This window comes from Oncorhynchus keta, chromosome 3 (genome assembly GCF_023373465.1).
Source record: "Oncorhynchus keta strain PuntledgeMale-10-30-2019 chromosome 3, Oket_V2, whole genome shotgun sequence".
Classification (NCBI taxonomy): Eukaryota; Metazoa; Chordata; class Actinopteri; order Salmoniformes; family Salmonidae; genus Oncorhynchus; species Oncorhynchus keta.
The window spans coordinates 5377411-5393951 of record NC_068423.1 but is presented as its reverse complement, the minus strand read 5'-3'; the positions used below and the strand labels follow the sequence as shown (position 1 = coordinate 5393951).

General features: G+C 42.7%; 1 protein-coding gene across 1 annotated transcript in view; it reads left to right on the top strand.

Annotated features, from left to right (window-relative positions):
* Positions 1-16541, top strand: part of lrp2b (low density lipoprotein receptor-related protein 2b) — a 110356-nt gene that overhangs the window by 16671 nt on the left and 77144 nt on the right. Inside the window, exons 17-33 of the mRNA XM_035746047.2 lie at positions 88-280; positions 544-669; positions 1158-1288; positions 2343-2480; positions 3054-3332; positions 3725-3967; positions 6473-6595; positions 6900-7016; positions 7293-7489; positions 7595-7775; positions 10536-10784; positions 11090-11298; positions 11606-11790; positions 12761-12989; positions 13718-13895; positions 15098-15226; positions 15586-15752. Coding sequence (XP_035601940.2) covers positions 88-280; positions 544-669; positions 1158-1288; positions 2343-2480; positions 3054-3332; positions 3725-3967; positions 6473-6595; positions 6900-7016; positions 7293-7489; positions 7595-7775; positions 10536-10784; positions 11090-11298; positions 11606-11790; positions 12761-12989; positions 13718-13895; positions 15098-15226; positions 15586-15752 — 3074 coding nt within the window. The remainder of the gene's footprint in view (positions 1-87; positions 281-543; positions 670-1157; positions 1289-2342; positions 2481-3053; positions 3333-3724; positions 3968-6472; positions 6596-6899; positions 7017-7292; positions 7490-7594; positions 7776-10535; positions 10785-11089; positions 11299-11605; positions 11791-12760; positions 12990-13717; positions 13896-15097; positions 15227-15585; positions 15753-16541) is intronic.

The following is a 16541-nucleotide window of genomic DNA, read 5'->3' as shown; positions in this document are numbered from 1 at the left end:
TCCCATTGTCAGGCGCCGGACAAAGAAAACATAAGAGTTGTGGACATGACATTTTTCATGCCGGGAATTTAATGTTTTGTTCTCCAGACACGGAGATCCTGACAGGCTACAGGGTGGGCCATGCGGAGTCCATGGCGTACGACTGGACCTCCAAGGTCCTCTTCTGGACATCCAGCTCCTACAGGGTGGTGGTGGCCTTCAGAGTGACCGACAAGTCCAGGCGGGACATCGTGAAAGGCCTGAAGAGCCCCAGGGGTCTCGCTGTGCACCCCAGTGCGGGGTGAGAACCAGAATTTTGACTTAAATGTAATCTTTATTTATTCAGGTTAGTTTCATTGAGATAAAAATCTATTTTTGAAGAGAGACCTGGTCCAACCAGGACAACAGCAGCGGAGAATAATCTTTCAAATAAATCTCAGACATAACAACACATCATAAACAATTTAGGATCAGTTTTGCCTCGTAGGCCACAGTGAATAAGAATACATGGATGGGGGGGGCTTTCTCTCTAGACAGTCCTATAACAAAGATATTGGCCCACAGATATCTGTTCTGGACTGACTGGTACCGGCCAGCGGTGATCATGAGGTCCTGGACTGACGGCAGCAACGCTGTTCCCCTCATCAACACCACATTGGGCTGGCCCAACGGACTCACTGTTGACTACATGTAAGGAGGAATACTATCACACATCTGTTTGTTTAGGTGTTTCTATGCGTCCAAATCTTCCACCCTTCAGCCCAATCGTACTCGACTCGAAGTGATTGCCGATGAAGACGTCCCTTCGTGGATTTGAAAGGAAAGGACTGGTATACGAAGTAAAGTGGAATCTGCCCCTAGCCCATGCCTTTACCAATCCAATGCTTTTAAATGTAAGGGGAAGAGTACGCGAATACACACTTTTCAGAGAATTGCAGGTCGTCCCCTAAGATTTCACACCAGCTCTTATACTAATGGGCGCTTCCTTCACAATTTTAGTCCGTTGACATGTTTTTTTTTTTTAAAACAACTGGAATTGTATATGGAATTGATAAGATCTTTGCTAGCATGTCACGGGAATACTTGTCTCATCCATGTAAAGACGCATAGCTGATTCCTGTGATGATTCGGCGCCTAAATAACAACCTGATCTCTTCTGACTTGGTTCCGGTTGGCAGGAATGACAGGCTGTATTGGGCGGATGCCCTTCTAGACCAGATAGGCCACGTGGGCATTGACGGGTACGACAGACAGAAGTTCTCCAACATCGGGCAGATCACCCAACCCTTCTCCATCACTATCCATGCAGGTGGGCACAGTCGGATGAGACAATGACTCTTATCTTTATTTGTGTAACTGTGAATTGAACTACACGTACATTTACATGTTAAAATGTTCACATGTGGGTTACAAGTGAGTCTTGCCATGAAGATCTGACATTTACAAGTTTACACTGATTGGCCCAAGTGGGGTTCCATAGTAATCATTTGAAATCTTTGAACGAGCATATCTCCTGTCCCGTTTGAGCTACAGCCATGAAATGTTATACATATATGCAGAACCCTCATGAGTAGCATGTTCCCGTAAGGTCCTACAGTATAGGTTTTAAGGCTCCCGAGTAGCGCAGCGATCTAAGGCACCGCATCTCAGTGTTAGAGGTGTCACTACAGACCCTGGTTCGATCCCGGGCTGTATCACACCGGCCGTGATCGGGAGTCCCATAGGGCGGCGCACAATTGGCCAGCATCGTCCGGGTTTGACCGGGGTAGGCCGTCATTGTAAAATAAGATTTTGTTCTTAACTGATTTGCCTAGTTAACTAACAATAAGCTCTGCCCATTAGATTTTCAGATTTTTTTTGAACAAACATGTCTCCTGCCCTGTTTGACCAACAGTCATGTAATGTTTATACATATGCATCTCCTCATGATAAACAAAAATGTTTCCCATAAGGACCTATAAACTCTGCCTATTAGATTTTTGCAAATTAGGCTTTTTGTCCAACGCGATCGTGTGGGGGAATAGATTTTTTAAATAAAATGCTCTTCCTCCCTATACAATTTGATGACACTACATAACCACCTGGTCTTTTGTGACAAAACTTTGCACAATGATAGAAGATCACTCCAAGGTCCCTCCGATTGACCACATGGTATCTTAAATGTGGCTATTGTGTGCTTGGCCCCTGGAATTGCTACTTGCAGCTATATTTCTGGATAATTGACATTCAGATTTTTTTTAAATTAAAAACTACATAGCACGATTTCGCAACAGCTCTGACACATCTACCTGTGAAATGAATGTATTTTCCCACATGCCACGAAGTTTGTTGTCTTTCCTTTATCCCGTAATCTCTCTCTCCAGATTACCTGTTTGTGTCAGACTCAAGGACCAGGTCTGTGTTCCGGATGCGGAAGAGGGACGGGGGTGAAATGACCCCTATCCGAAAGGGAATCTCCGGAATCCTGAGTGTCAAGGCTTACACAGCTGACCTTCATGGCAGTGAGTGAAAAATAAGCAATTTTACTAAGTGTTTTGTGAATAAGAGTTTATGCACCTAGTACACAAAATTAGCAACAAATGACATGAGTGGTATGGAGTGTAATGTTAGCTAAAAAAAAAGACTGATACCCAGGCTAGTAGAGATGACATTTCGCGAGTAATCTAAATGCTGATGCTAATTTAATACTGCCGTTCAGTTAAACCACCTTGTTTTTTTTCTACCACTTTATCCCTGGTTAGGGGGCTAGTGAAAGAAGGGCTTATCTTGATGCACTGCTAAACTTTTACCATTGTTCTTTTAAAAATCAACCGAGCCTCAAGTCACACAAGTTAAACACAGACATTGCTGTATTGATTTGTGCTTATAAAAAGCTTTTGACATGGTTCTGCAGCATTTCCTCTGGGTGTTATGAACCAGACACTATTTCTCTCTCTTTCTAATAATAAAAGAATACATGGGTTTTATTAAAAGACCCAAATATGTTTCTGCGTGTCTTTTTTTTGCACATCTTTTCTCCACATCTGTTTCTCGTCTTTCTGCGTCGTATTCATTTCATCCTCTCTGCCTCAAAGTGTTCAACAGCCGGTGCAACATGGTGCCAAATGGCCGCTGCAGCCACTTCTGCTTCCCCGCGCCCTCCTCTAGCCGCGTGTGTGGCTGCCCCTACGGCATGAAGCTCCAGGAGAACCAGAGGGACTGTGTGAAGGACGACTCAGAACCCCCTATAGACACCAGCTGCGGAGACTACTCCTTCCCCTGCGACGGGGGCCGCTGCATGCCCGACTCGTACCGCTGCGACGGGGTTAAAGACTGCATGGACCAGACGGATGAGGCCAACTGCACTGACACAGGTGGTGGCACTAGAATACACGTTTAGAATCCTGGCAATGTGACTAAAACGGAGGCCATCACGGTCAGGGATTCTTTTGTTTTAGATCTCTATGAGTGGGGGACCGTGGAGGCATTTTGTGTTTGAGTGGGAGTGTGCGAACGTACATGTGCAAGATCGTTTGTGGTTTTCATTAGTGTGTGTGTTTATGTGAAATAATGAAAACTGTACGAGCGGGTGTCAAAAGTGTTGTGTTAACATAGAAAACATGTTTGTGTGTGAGATAATCAGCATCATGTAACTGTATCCTATCGTGCTCCCAAAGCAAACAAACACAGACAGCCCAACAAGTTTGACCTAATGTCCTCCTCTTCATGCTTCTTTCCTCGTCTCCTTCCTTTACCTGTTTACCAGGCATGACCTGCTCCCCGTGGGCGTTCACCTGTGACAACAAGCACTGCATCCTGTCCGGCTGGCGCTGTGACGGCCACGAAGACTGTGGCGATGGCTCAGACGAGGTCGACTGCCCCACACGTCTGCCCTTCACCTGCAGTTCAGAACAGTTTGCCTGCACTGACGGCAGCAGATGCATCCCCAAAGCCTGGACGTGTGATGCTGACAAGGACTGCAGCGATGGCTCGGATGAGAGAAACTGCAGTGAGTAAAAGTGTGTGTGTGTGGGGGGCAGGATTGTTAGTGGCAGATAGAGTTTTATAAACATACTGTTACTTAAGTGTATTCCTAGTCAAAAAATCCTATAGGGGGGCCTCCCGGGTGGCACAGTGGTTAAGGGCTGTGCCACTCTGGGTTCGCGCCCAGGCTCTGTCGTAACCGGGAGGTCCGTGGGGCGACGCACAATTGGCCTAGTGTCGTCCGGGTTAGGGAGGGTTTGGCCGGTAGGGATATCCTTGTCTCATCGCGCACCAGCGACTCCTGTGGCGGGCCGGGCGCAGTGCGCGCTAACCAAGGTTGCCAAGTGCACAGTGTTTCCTCAGACACATTGGTGCGGCTGGCTTCCGGGTTGGATGGAGCTGTGTTAAGAAGCAGTATGGCTGGTTGGGTTGTGCAGCGGAGGACGCATGACCTTCAACCTTCGTCTCTCCCGAGCCCGTACGGGAGTTGTAGCGATAAGACAAGATTGTAGCTACTAACAAGTGGATACCATGAAATTGGGGAGGAAAAGGGGTAAAATAAAAAAAGAATAATAATAATAAATCCTATAGGATTAGTGATTTTTCTAATCGAATCCTATAGGATTTTGTCACCTCTGTCAGATTCCTATTGGAATCCTATTGCACTACTTTTTTCCTATTGGAAATCAAAAGTAATCCTATTGGCAATTGGATTTTGTGTCAACTATTGGAATCGTATTTTTAAAACATAATAATAATAAGAACATATTCTTATTTTCAATGACGGCCTGGGAGCAGTGGGTTAACTGCCTGTTCAGGGGCAGAACGACAGATTGTGTACCTTGTCAGCTCAGGGGTTTGAACTCACAACCTTCCGGTTACTAGTCCAACACTCTAACCACTAGGCTACGCTGCCGCCCATTCGTATTGGGCTACCTTTTTCCTATTGGCAATCCAAAGTAATCATAGTGGATCCTATAGGTTTCGTAGGATTTTGTCACCCCAATCAGAAGTGTTTTCTTAATTTAACACATTAAGTTATAGTTTGTTCTCATGTGTTCCAGTACAATAAAATAATGTAATTGACAACATTTTTAGTTGATCGGAAAAAAACAGTTCTATATTAATTTCTGTTTTATTCACCACAACACAGTATCAAGGGTGTTCATTTGAAGAATGACCACCAGTAGAGCACACCTTTTTCGACAAAACTCTCAGTTATTTGATTTGATTCTTATTTATGCAACTTCTCTATGAATGTGACATACAATACTATGTACAATGTTACAATAACACAAGAATTTAGGGGGTTTCCCTATAGAATGCACAGCATCTTTACATTTCTTATATGTAGAAATAAAATACATTTACCTACAGTAACACAATACAAGAATCCAATAGAAAAATCTGAATGAGATCATATAGGATAGGTTCCAAAATATGATAGGATTTTGTATTGGATTCTAATAGGATTTTTTTCATTCAAATCCTATAGGATTATTTGACGAGGGATATGTTTACTTGCCTGACGACTCAAACGGAATTCTTCCGCTGCTTTATGTTCACTACATACTTTAATCTGAGACTGCCATCATTGAAGTAGTTTGTGTTGATGTCAAAATGAGGGGTGTTGTACAAAACCAATGAATCAGCGATTTGATTGTCACGGGATTCTTCTGTTGAAGGAGAGGCGGACCAAAATGCAGCGTGGTTGAGGTTCATGTTTTTTAATACGAAAACTAAACATGAACATCATACAAAACAATAAACGTGGAAAACTCAAAACAGCCCTATCTGGTGCAACAAACACAAAGACAGGAAACAATCACCCACAAAACAGGATACCTAAATATGGTTCCCAATCAGAGACAATGACTAACACCTGCCTCTGATTGAGAACCATATCAGGCCAAACACAGAAACAGACAAACTAGACACAACATAGAATGCCCACTCAGATCACACCCTGACCAAACAAAACATATAAACCTACAAAGCAAACTATAGTCAGGGTGTGACATGGATCATCGCTAACCAATCAGTGTACCAAAGCCAATGATGAATTTTAGTCTAAGAAGTCTAAGAAGCTGTAGATGTGTTCCATGTGTGCTTTTACTTTCGATTTTGTACACCAGCTTCAAACAGCTGAAAATTGTATATTTTTGGTTATGGAAAATATATTTCACAGGGGTTTAGATGGTACGATGATTCTCTTCACTATACTTGCTTGTTTTGTCCCAGAAACTGAAATTAGGCAAACTATTTGAATTTTCGCAACCAGGAAATGGCAGAGCTATTTCCGCATAATGCACCTTTAAACGACTATACCAGATATGAAGTATGTAGAAAATATAATGGACCTATATATTTTAACTAACAATCTTTACCGCCAAGATGGGAGGCCTCTGAAATGTCTCTAAAATTCAGCCGTGTCGATGGGCCAACTGTGTCCCCTGCCACACCCGTGTCACGTCAACCACCTAAGCCCAGTTTTGATTCAGAAAAAGCCCTGCTCTGTCTCTTCTGACAGATGGGACCATCGCTACATGTGAGCCTGGGTACTTCTTCTGTCCCGACCACCGCTGCATCTACAGCTCATACGTGTGTGACGGAGACCAGGACTGTATGGATGGCTCTGATGAGAAGGACTGTGGTACGATGAGTAATCTAAGACTATCCTCCTTCGTGTGCTCTGCCACTGGGATGCATAAGAGATAATTAGTTCTATTCAATAAGCTTCTATTTATTTTTAATAAGCGTCTATTTCTTTAAGTACTCTTGTTAATCTAAGTTTTGTATTTTGCAATATTGTGCAATGTTTTCCCCCCACCCTTTCTATTTCTCAACTATGCTCTTTCTTCCCTCTCATTTTCATACTCTCCCTTCTCCTCCCCTCACAAATCCCCCTTTCCCTCTTCTCCTTTACCACACCTCCTATTCTCTTCCTCTCCTCTCAGAGTTCTCCTGTTCATCCTTTGAGTTTGCCTGTGCCAGTGGTGACCATTGTGTCAGTAGCATCTACCGCTGCGACGGGGTCTTTGACTGTAGGGACCAATCAGATGAGAGCGGCTGCCGTAAGTCAACTCTACCCGTTTCCTGTACCATCATTCTGAGTTGACTCAGATTTCGAGTCATATGACAAATTCAGTTTAGTTTTTCCCGTAGGAAAAATAATTGCTTTATACTTCCTAACTTTGAGTATGGCTGTGTTTGAATTTTATTGCAAGGACTTATCAAGCCAAATATTTGTGCTTATCTGAGATTGAATCGTATATTAATTGTATCACATTCAGCCCTCCAATGTCCTTCATGGACTCCTCAATCAATGTGTTAATTTCCTACGTCTGCAGCCACGCGAGGACCTGGCCTCTGCCACAATGATGAGTTCCAGTGCCAGACGGACGGCCTGTGCGTGCCCGACGAGTGGGAGTGTGACGGGCATAACGACTGCGAGGACGGCTCGGACGAACACAACTCGTGCCCGCCTGTAACATGCCTCATCAACTATTTCCAGTGCGCCAACGGCAACTGCATCTCTCCGAGCTGGGTGAGTGAGTGGATGGGTGAATTAATGAATTCATTTGATTGGACAAATTTGAAACGCAACGGGAGTCTATCGACTTGTTTCCATCGTGGTCATTGTTATTATCAGGTGTGCGACGGCGACAACGACTGCAGGGACATGAGCGATGAGCAGAACTGCCCCACACCTCCTTTCGTGTGCCCCTCGGGCCAGTGGCTGTGCCCCACCGACCAGGTGTGCATCGTCCTAGGGAAGGTGTGCGACGGACAGCGGGACTGTCCCAATGGAGCTGATGAGTCACCCCTCTGCAGTGAGTGACAAGGACGTTTCTAGTTTAGAAGTAGTGTATGACATGTAATAACTTTCAGGTACACAAGTGAAGTCATTAAGAAAGATGCCTGCACACCATCGAGTGCTCCCGCAGTGTTATTGTGCAAGGTTTTGACCTGAAGGTAGTAATGAGAGATTAATGCTTTTTGAGTTCGGTTTCGGTTAGATTATTAAAATACAATCTTTTTTTTAACATTAAATGCACTATGCATTATGTGGGTTGAATGCTGTAACAACAAAGAATATACGTACTAATTCAAGTCCCATGAGGGTAGCCCATTACTGCTTATCACTAAGTGATATGACTTTTATAAGTAATATAAGTAATATTAACCATAGTTTATTCACATTACTTTTATAAAATATTTCAGTTGTGTGCATTAAATTTGTTTTATTTGTGCATTCTTCTGTCTTTTCTCTCCCTCTAAGTGTCTGCCCCACACAGACTGCACAAGTAGACTCGCAATGGAGCGTGGTCATTGTAGTTAATTCAATTGAAATCAAATCAAAAGTACCACGTTTTCTGTGCTGAACTATGTAGAACAAATGCCTGTTGGAAACTACAACTCACTACTACACTGAACAATAATATTAACGTGTTGGTCCCATGTTTCGTGACCTGAAATAAAAGTTCCCAGAAATGTTCCATAACCTTAATTGAGCATTTCTCCTTTCCCAAAACGATCCATCCACCTAAAAGCTGTGTCATATCATAAGAATCTGATTAATCAGCATGATCATTACACAGGTGCACCTTGTGCCGGGCACAACAAAAGGCAACTCTAAAATGTGCATTTCGGTCACACAACACAATGCCACAAAGTTTTGAAGGAGCATGCAATTGGCATGCTGCAGGAATATCCACCAGAGCTGTTGCCAGAGAATTGAATGTTAATTTCTCTACCATAAGGCGTGTCCAACGTCGTTTTAGAGAATCACAACCGCAGACCACTTGTAACCACGCCAGCCCAGGACCTCTACGTCCGTCTTCTTCACCTGCAGGATCGTCTGAGACCAGCCACCCCGACAGTTGATGAAACTGTGGGTTTGGACAGCCAAATCATTTCTGCACAAAAGTTGTCTCAAGAGAAGCTCATCTGCGTGCTCGTCGTCCTCCCAGGATCTCGACCTGACTGCATTTCGGCGTAGTAACCAACGTCAGTGGGTAAATGCTCACCTTCGATGGCCAATGGCACACGCTGGAGAAGTGTGCTCTTCATGAATGAATCCCAGTTTCAACTGTACCGGGCAGATGGCAGAAAGCGAGTATGGTGTTGTGTGAGCGAGCGAGCGAGCGGTTTTCTGATGTCAACGTTGTGAACAGAGTGCCCAATGGTGGCGGTGGGGTTATGGTAGGGCAGGCATAAGCTAACATGGCATTTTATCGATGGCGATTTGAATGCACATAGATACCGTGATGAGATCATGAGGCCAATTGTCGTGCCATTCATCTGTCAACATCACCTCTTGTTTCAGTATGATAATGCATGGCCCCATGTCTGTACACAATTCTGGAAGCTTAAAATATCCCAGTTCTTCTATGGCCTGCATACTCACCAGACATGCGCCACCCATTGAGCATGTTTGGGGTTCTCTGGATCAACGTGTACGACAGCGTGTTCCAGTTCCTGCCAATATTCAGCAACTTCGCAAAGGCATTGGGACAACATTCCACAGGCCACAATTAACTGCCCGATCAACTCTATGCCAATGAGATGTGTCACGCTGCATGAGTCAAATGGTGGTCACACCAGACACTGACTGGTTTTCTGATCCACGCCCCTACTTTTTTTTAAAGATATCTGCGACCAACAGATGCATATCTGTATTCCCAGTCATGTGAAATCCATAGATTAGGGATTAATGCATGTATTTCAATTGACTCATTTCCTTATATGAACTTAGACTCAGTAAAATTAGAAACTGTTGCATGTTGCGTTTATTATTTTGTTCAGTGTACATCGCACAGTTCGGGCTTGATCTGATTTCACACAAAAAAAAAGACAAATTGAACTGACATAGGTCAAGTAATTGTTTTAAAATGCTCAGCACTACCTGAAGGTCTTAGTCAGGCTGACAATGACGTTACATGCAGTTGTCTCTGACTTTGCCTGTCTGTTTCGGTGATTGAAGTTGTATTCATTTGAACAGGAAAAATACAAAATGAAAGAAATTGCTCAACAAGACAAGTGATGGGGTGTGAATAGACATTACTGACCTGTCTCTTGAAAGGTTCTCTGGAGTGATGAATCACTCTTCACCATCTGGCAGTCTGATGTAAGAATCTGCGTTTGGCAGATGCCAGGAGAATGATACCTGCCCGAATGCATAGTGCAAACTGTAAAGTTTGGTGGACGAGGAGTAATGGTCTGGGGCTGTTTTTCATGGTTCGGGCTAGGCCCCTTAGTTCCAGTGAAGGGGAATTTTAACACTGCAGCATACAATGACATTCTAGACGATTCTGTGCTTCTAACTTTGTGTCAACAGTTTTTGGAAAGACCCTTTCCTGTTTCAGCATGACAATGCCCCTGTGCACATAGTGAGGTCCATACAGAAATGATTTGTCGATCTGTGTGGAAGAACTTGACTGACCTGCGTAGAGCCCTGACCTCAACCTGATCGAACACAGTTGGGATGAATTGGAACGCCGACAGCGAGCCAGGCCTAACGAGTCATTTATCTCTACTGTCCCTGAGCAGGTGAACCAATAAACATGCCTCCATGTTTGTTCCCTCCATAGACCAGGAGGACTGCGCATTGAACAACGGGGGCTGCAGTGACGGCTGTATCCAGGGACCTTTCGGAGCAGAGTGTACCTGTCAACCAGGCTACCAGCTCCTCAACGACTCCAAGACCTGCGACGACATCGACGAGTGTTCCATCCCAGGCTGGTGTAGCCAGCAGTGCTACAACGAGAGAGGCTCCTTCCGCTGCTCCTGCTCAGACGGCTACCTGCTAGAGGCCGATAGTCGCTCCTGCAAAGCCACCGGTAAGGGAGCAACCTGACATTTCAGCTGTTCGTTCATTGCTATTTGCACTTCGACAAAATACATTTATCTTTAGAATTTTGAGGTGAAAGTGATGTGATTATTTTGGCATTACAGTAAAAAAACAAATCCCAATCGCTTTTATTGGCGAATACAAAGTAAGATATTGTTATGGAAAAACATTTGCCATGTAATGTTAGCAAATATTTGTTATTACAATATATTTGTATTAACCTAAAACTCTAACTCCCTCTAATCTATTGTGAAATACTTTTCTTGTACTTACTATGTATTTGTTTACCCGCAGACCCCACAGCAGCCACGCTCCTAGTTGCCAAGCGCAGTCAGATCATCTCCAACAAAGTCAACCTCCAACCGCCCCTCATCCACCCTGTGGTCAGCGGTTCCGACATCGTGACCGTTGACTTTGACCGCTTGACCAGCAGAATCTACTGGGCCGACGCCTCGCTGAAGAAGATCTTTACCTCCTTTCAGAACGGCACGGACAGACGCGAGGTCTGAGAACATACGTTAGGAACACGCTGAATGATGGTTATTTTTCGGTTATTGCTCCAAGAAAAAAAGCCCTCGTCCAGTTTTTAATAACAAATATAGTTATTTAACATACATCAGAATGCTGTGCCTTATTAGGATTCTTAATATTTCATCCGAATTAACACAATATAACAGTATGACCTATATGACGCGCTGAAACTACAAAATACAGTGCGTTGTAACGGCAAGAATTCAAGCACATGAAATTGAACTCCACTAGGGTCTACAGTGTTCTAATATACCACACTTTGTTCTTCTGTGGTTCTAGGTGTTCTCCACTGGTCTAATGGTACCGGAGAGCATAGCTGTGGACTGGGTGGCGAGGAACCTTTACTGGACCGACTCGGTGATGGAGAACATCGAGGTGTCCACTCTGGACGGCCGCTTCAGGAAGGTTCTCCTCACCAAGAACGTCACCAGCCCCCGTGGACTGGCTCTGGACCCCCGAAACCAGTAAGGCCTTTCTACTGCTAACCATAGGAACACAGCAATGATTGAATGATCAGTAACACTGAAAGGTACCTACATAAGGATTTTATAGCACATTCATTAACCACACATAGCACATTCATTAACCATACATAGCACATTCATTAACCATACATAGCACATTCATTAACCATACATAGCACATTCATTAACCATACATAGCACATTCATTAACCACACATAGCACATTCATTAACCATACATAGCACATTCATTAACCATACATAGCACATTCATTAACCATACATAGCACATTCATTAACCACACATAGCACATTCATTAACCATACATAGCACATTCATTAACCATACATAGCACATTCATTAACCATACATAGCACATTCATTAACCACACATAGCACATTCATTAACCATACATAGCACATTCATTAACCATACATAGCACATTCATTAACCATACATAGCACATTCATTAACCACACATAGCACATTCATTAACCACACATAGCACATTCATTAACCATACATAGCACATTCATTAACCATACATAGCACATTCATTAACCATACATAGCACATTCATTAACCATACATAGCACATTTAACCATACATAGCACATTCATTAACCACACATAGCACATTCATTAACCATACATAGCACATTCATGAGCAGTAGACAATAATTCATTAAATTCCTGTCAACAAATGCTCAAATTATGAATGACTTAAGTTACTTAATTACTGCTTATGAATGTGTTATGCTGTCCCTTTTTAGGAACCCTTCAAATAAAGATTTGCTCAATTATCCAGCACCACTGCATTTTACTTTACATGTTGTTCTTTGAATCATTATTGTGCATTATTTGTCTCTCTGTTGAGATCTCGACATCTACCTTATTCACTGCACAATCACAGCACAGCAAAGGTTATTTTTTTTAATCATAATTGATTTGACATTTGACCTTTCCCAGCACCAACGTAATGTTCTGGTCAGACTGGGGTCAGAACCCGAGGATAGAGATGGCCTACATGGACGGCACCGGGAGACAGGCCATTGTCACCACCAAGCTCTACTGGCCCAACGGTCTGGCCCTGGACTACACCACGCGCCGGGTCTACTTTGCTGACGCCTACCTCAAGTACATCGACTACTGCGATTACAACGGCAACAACCGCTTCCAGGTCATGGCCAGTGATATGGTGAGCATGGGTAAAACCAGCAGGCTGAGGTTGTCCTAAAATGGACACTGTACACTAGTATCTTATTCTTATTGTAAGGGCCCATGAATCATTTGTTCTCATGGCACTACTTTTTACAGTATCGCATTCATTGTTAACACTTAATGCAAATGGTAATGCATTGTAATGCTGTTATAATGCGTCGTAAGACTTGAGCATAAGCATTTATGACCCTTTATATAATGTCTTAGTATCATCTCATGTTTGTGGCTAAATAATATAATAATAATATAATAATAAATAATAAATATTATAATATTTGTCTGCTAAATGACTTAAATGTTAAATGTAAATAACTGCTATATAAATACATAAGTTGTATAGTAAGACATTATAAAGGCTCAAACTATAACATGTAATAAGTTGTGATAAGTTGTATAATAAGACATTATAAAGGCTCAAACTATAACATGTAATAAGTTGTGATAAGTTGTATAAAAAGACATTATAAAGGCTCAAACTATAACATGTAATAAGTTGTCATGAGTTGTATAATAAGACATTATAAAGGCTCAAACTATAACATGTAATAAGTTGTCATGAGTTGTATAATAAGACATTATAAATGCTCAAACTATAACATGTAATAAAGGTTTGAACACGTTGGCTTTCAGTAAAGTGTCACCCTTTTATCCTTTATAAATCCCGGGTTTCTTCACCACTCTGTCCTTCCCCCTACCTCTCTGTAGGTTCTTCAACACCCCCACGGTATGACCATCTTCGAGGACCACATCTACTGGTCGGAGCGCTATACTTACCAGGTCCTGAGGACCAACAAGTTCCACGGGGGAAACACGACCACCGTGATCACCAACGTCTACCAGCCCATGGGCATTGTCATGGACCACCCCATCAAACAACCAGCAGGTAACATTCAAACAAACAGTAGGTACTGTTCCAACAAATTCTGGATGACATTCTAACAACCAGCGGGTAACTTTCAAAATACGTCCATAAAACATTCAAACTTACCATTTGTTTGCAGTGGATAGTGCTGTAGTGGATAGTGCTGAACAATTAAAATACATTCTGGTTATTGTTAAATTATTTGAATTCCATTTAGTTTTTTTTTTGGTGAGGGCAAATGCACAGTTTCTCTAGAGAAATCAGATCAAGCCTGAACTGTGCGTTGTAGTAGGGAGTTCTACGTATGTCACGTTCGTCATAACGAGGAGACCAAGGCACAGCGTGATAAGAATACATTCTCAGAAACTGCTGTTTATCGTTGTCTCTGATTGAGGATCCTATTTAGGTTGCCATTTTCCATTTTGGTTTTGTGGGTTATTGTCTGTGTAGTTGCCTGTTCTGCACTATATAGCTTCACGGTCGTTTTGTTAGTTTGTTTAGTGTTCTTTCTTTATTAAAAGAAGAATGTATTCATATCAGGCTGCGCCTTGGTCTCCTCTATACGACGAACGTGACAACGTAGTTCAGCGCAGAAAATGTGATAATTAACTATAACCATAACCCATTGCGCACCTCATTATCCGGTCTGAGATGGAGAGAAGTGACAGAAGAAGGCGCAAGCGAGAGGGACACAGAGCTTCGTGAGACATCTCTACCTGAAAATACATGATCTAAGTGGTTGATAGTTGGTATTTAGCCTTATTTACTTTGAAGAACTACTAAAACAGTGATTTTGTCAGACCGCATAGGCAGCAGCTCTATAGAGATGAGATGATGACTTGGAAATGAAATAATAAAGTAATCAAATAAAACAAATGTAATATTCACAACTGAAATATTCTATTAAAGTAAGGTAATGTGAATAAATGATGGTTAATAAGCAGTAATGGGCAGCCACTACCATCATTGGACTTTTATTCATTGTTTTATTCTGTGTTGTTACAGCATTCAACCGACAACCGACATAAATGTATTGCATAAGGCATTTAAAGTTAAAAAAAAATATATATATATATATATAAATAATATAAATAATCGAAAACCATGATTATTTTTAAATAATTGAACCGAAACCGAACTGACCTCGCTCAGCACTAGTAGTGGATAAAGCATGACTTTATAGTTCCATTGACATTATTGTTCCATTGTTTTCCACTATGCAGCAATCAACCCATGCGCGGAGCACCTGTGCAGTCAGCTGTGCCTACTGTCTGGCTTTAGGCCGAGGTACTACACCTGCCACTGCCAGTCTGGCTGGAACCTCAACAGTGATGGGCGCACCTGCATCAAAGGTACCCTAACAGCAGCTCTAATGATAGGCTCGTAGCATCTCTCTTAAGTCATCTTAACTCATGACCTGATTTAATTATTGCTGTCATAGTACAGTACAAGGGATTTTTTTCTATTCCTAATCAATTGTATTGTTTTCTGTACCACTCTGATTTATACTATTCTGTATGAAGGCAAATGTGTTATGTAGTTGTCATGACATGATAAATGGAGATAACGATTTCGCAAAGGCCAATCAGAAAAAAACTATGGTTGATTTTGCTTTTCTGTCTTGCTTGTCTTTTTCATATTCCACTCCACTCCACTCCACTCCACTCCACTCCACCTCATCCCTTTCTATCCTACTCTGTCTCTACCTCAGATGACACTCCTTTCCTGATGGTGGTGAGGGAGACTGTGATCTTCGGCATCCCTGTGGACCCGGCCGACCCCTCCAACAACGCCATGGCACCCGTGTCTGGCATCACTCAGGGGCGGGACATTGACTTTGACGACCAGGAGCAGTTTGTCTATTGGGTGCAGGGCTCGGTGAGTGACAAGTTGCTCACAGTAAATAAGCCACTACCATTTTAAGGGTTGCAAAAATCTGGTTTTGCAAAATTTCCAGGTTTTCCAGAAATCCCGGTTGTGAGATTCCCGTAATAGGGCAGGAATAAGCAGAGAATCTGGAATCCTCCAACCAGGATTTCTTGAGGGGAAAATTGGGACGGTTACTGGAATCTTGCAACTTTAACCATTTTGAATGCTGTAAGGGCGGAATCCCAGCTTAATATGCACACACTTAACTAGACTCTTGCTTAACTCACACATTGATGTTAGAGGAGGATTTGCCCCTGTTAGGTTCTGACAAACAGAGTAAAAACTCAAACGGACAACTCGGGAAAAGCTCAAACCAAGTTTATTCACCCACCAAGTCCAAACAGCTGAAAAGACAAAGACATGTTTACACAAGTGCATATACTGTATTTATACCCTCTACTGGGCAGAGTCCACTTCTTGCACATCTAGACAGCCAACACATCTCGGTTGCTGGGCAGGAACTTAAGTGATTCCTCTCATGGATGTAGTCACGGCCTTGCCTCCCGTGTGTGTATGTCATAGGACTGTTCCTGCTCACTACATCTGACCTGACCTCGGCCCACGTTCCTCACTTCTCCCTAATCCACGGCTATACAACATTATCAGTGACTGAAACCAGACTGTTACTCTTTCCTTCTCTCCATAGGATACATGAGATTTGACAATAACATGTTCTGACAGAATGTACATTTTCTGGGCTCCCCTCTCTCACTTAGATTTTCATACACCCAGTTCTAA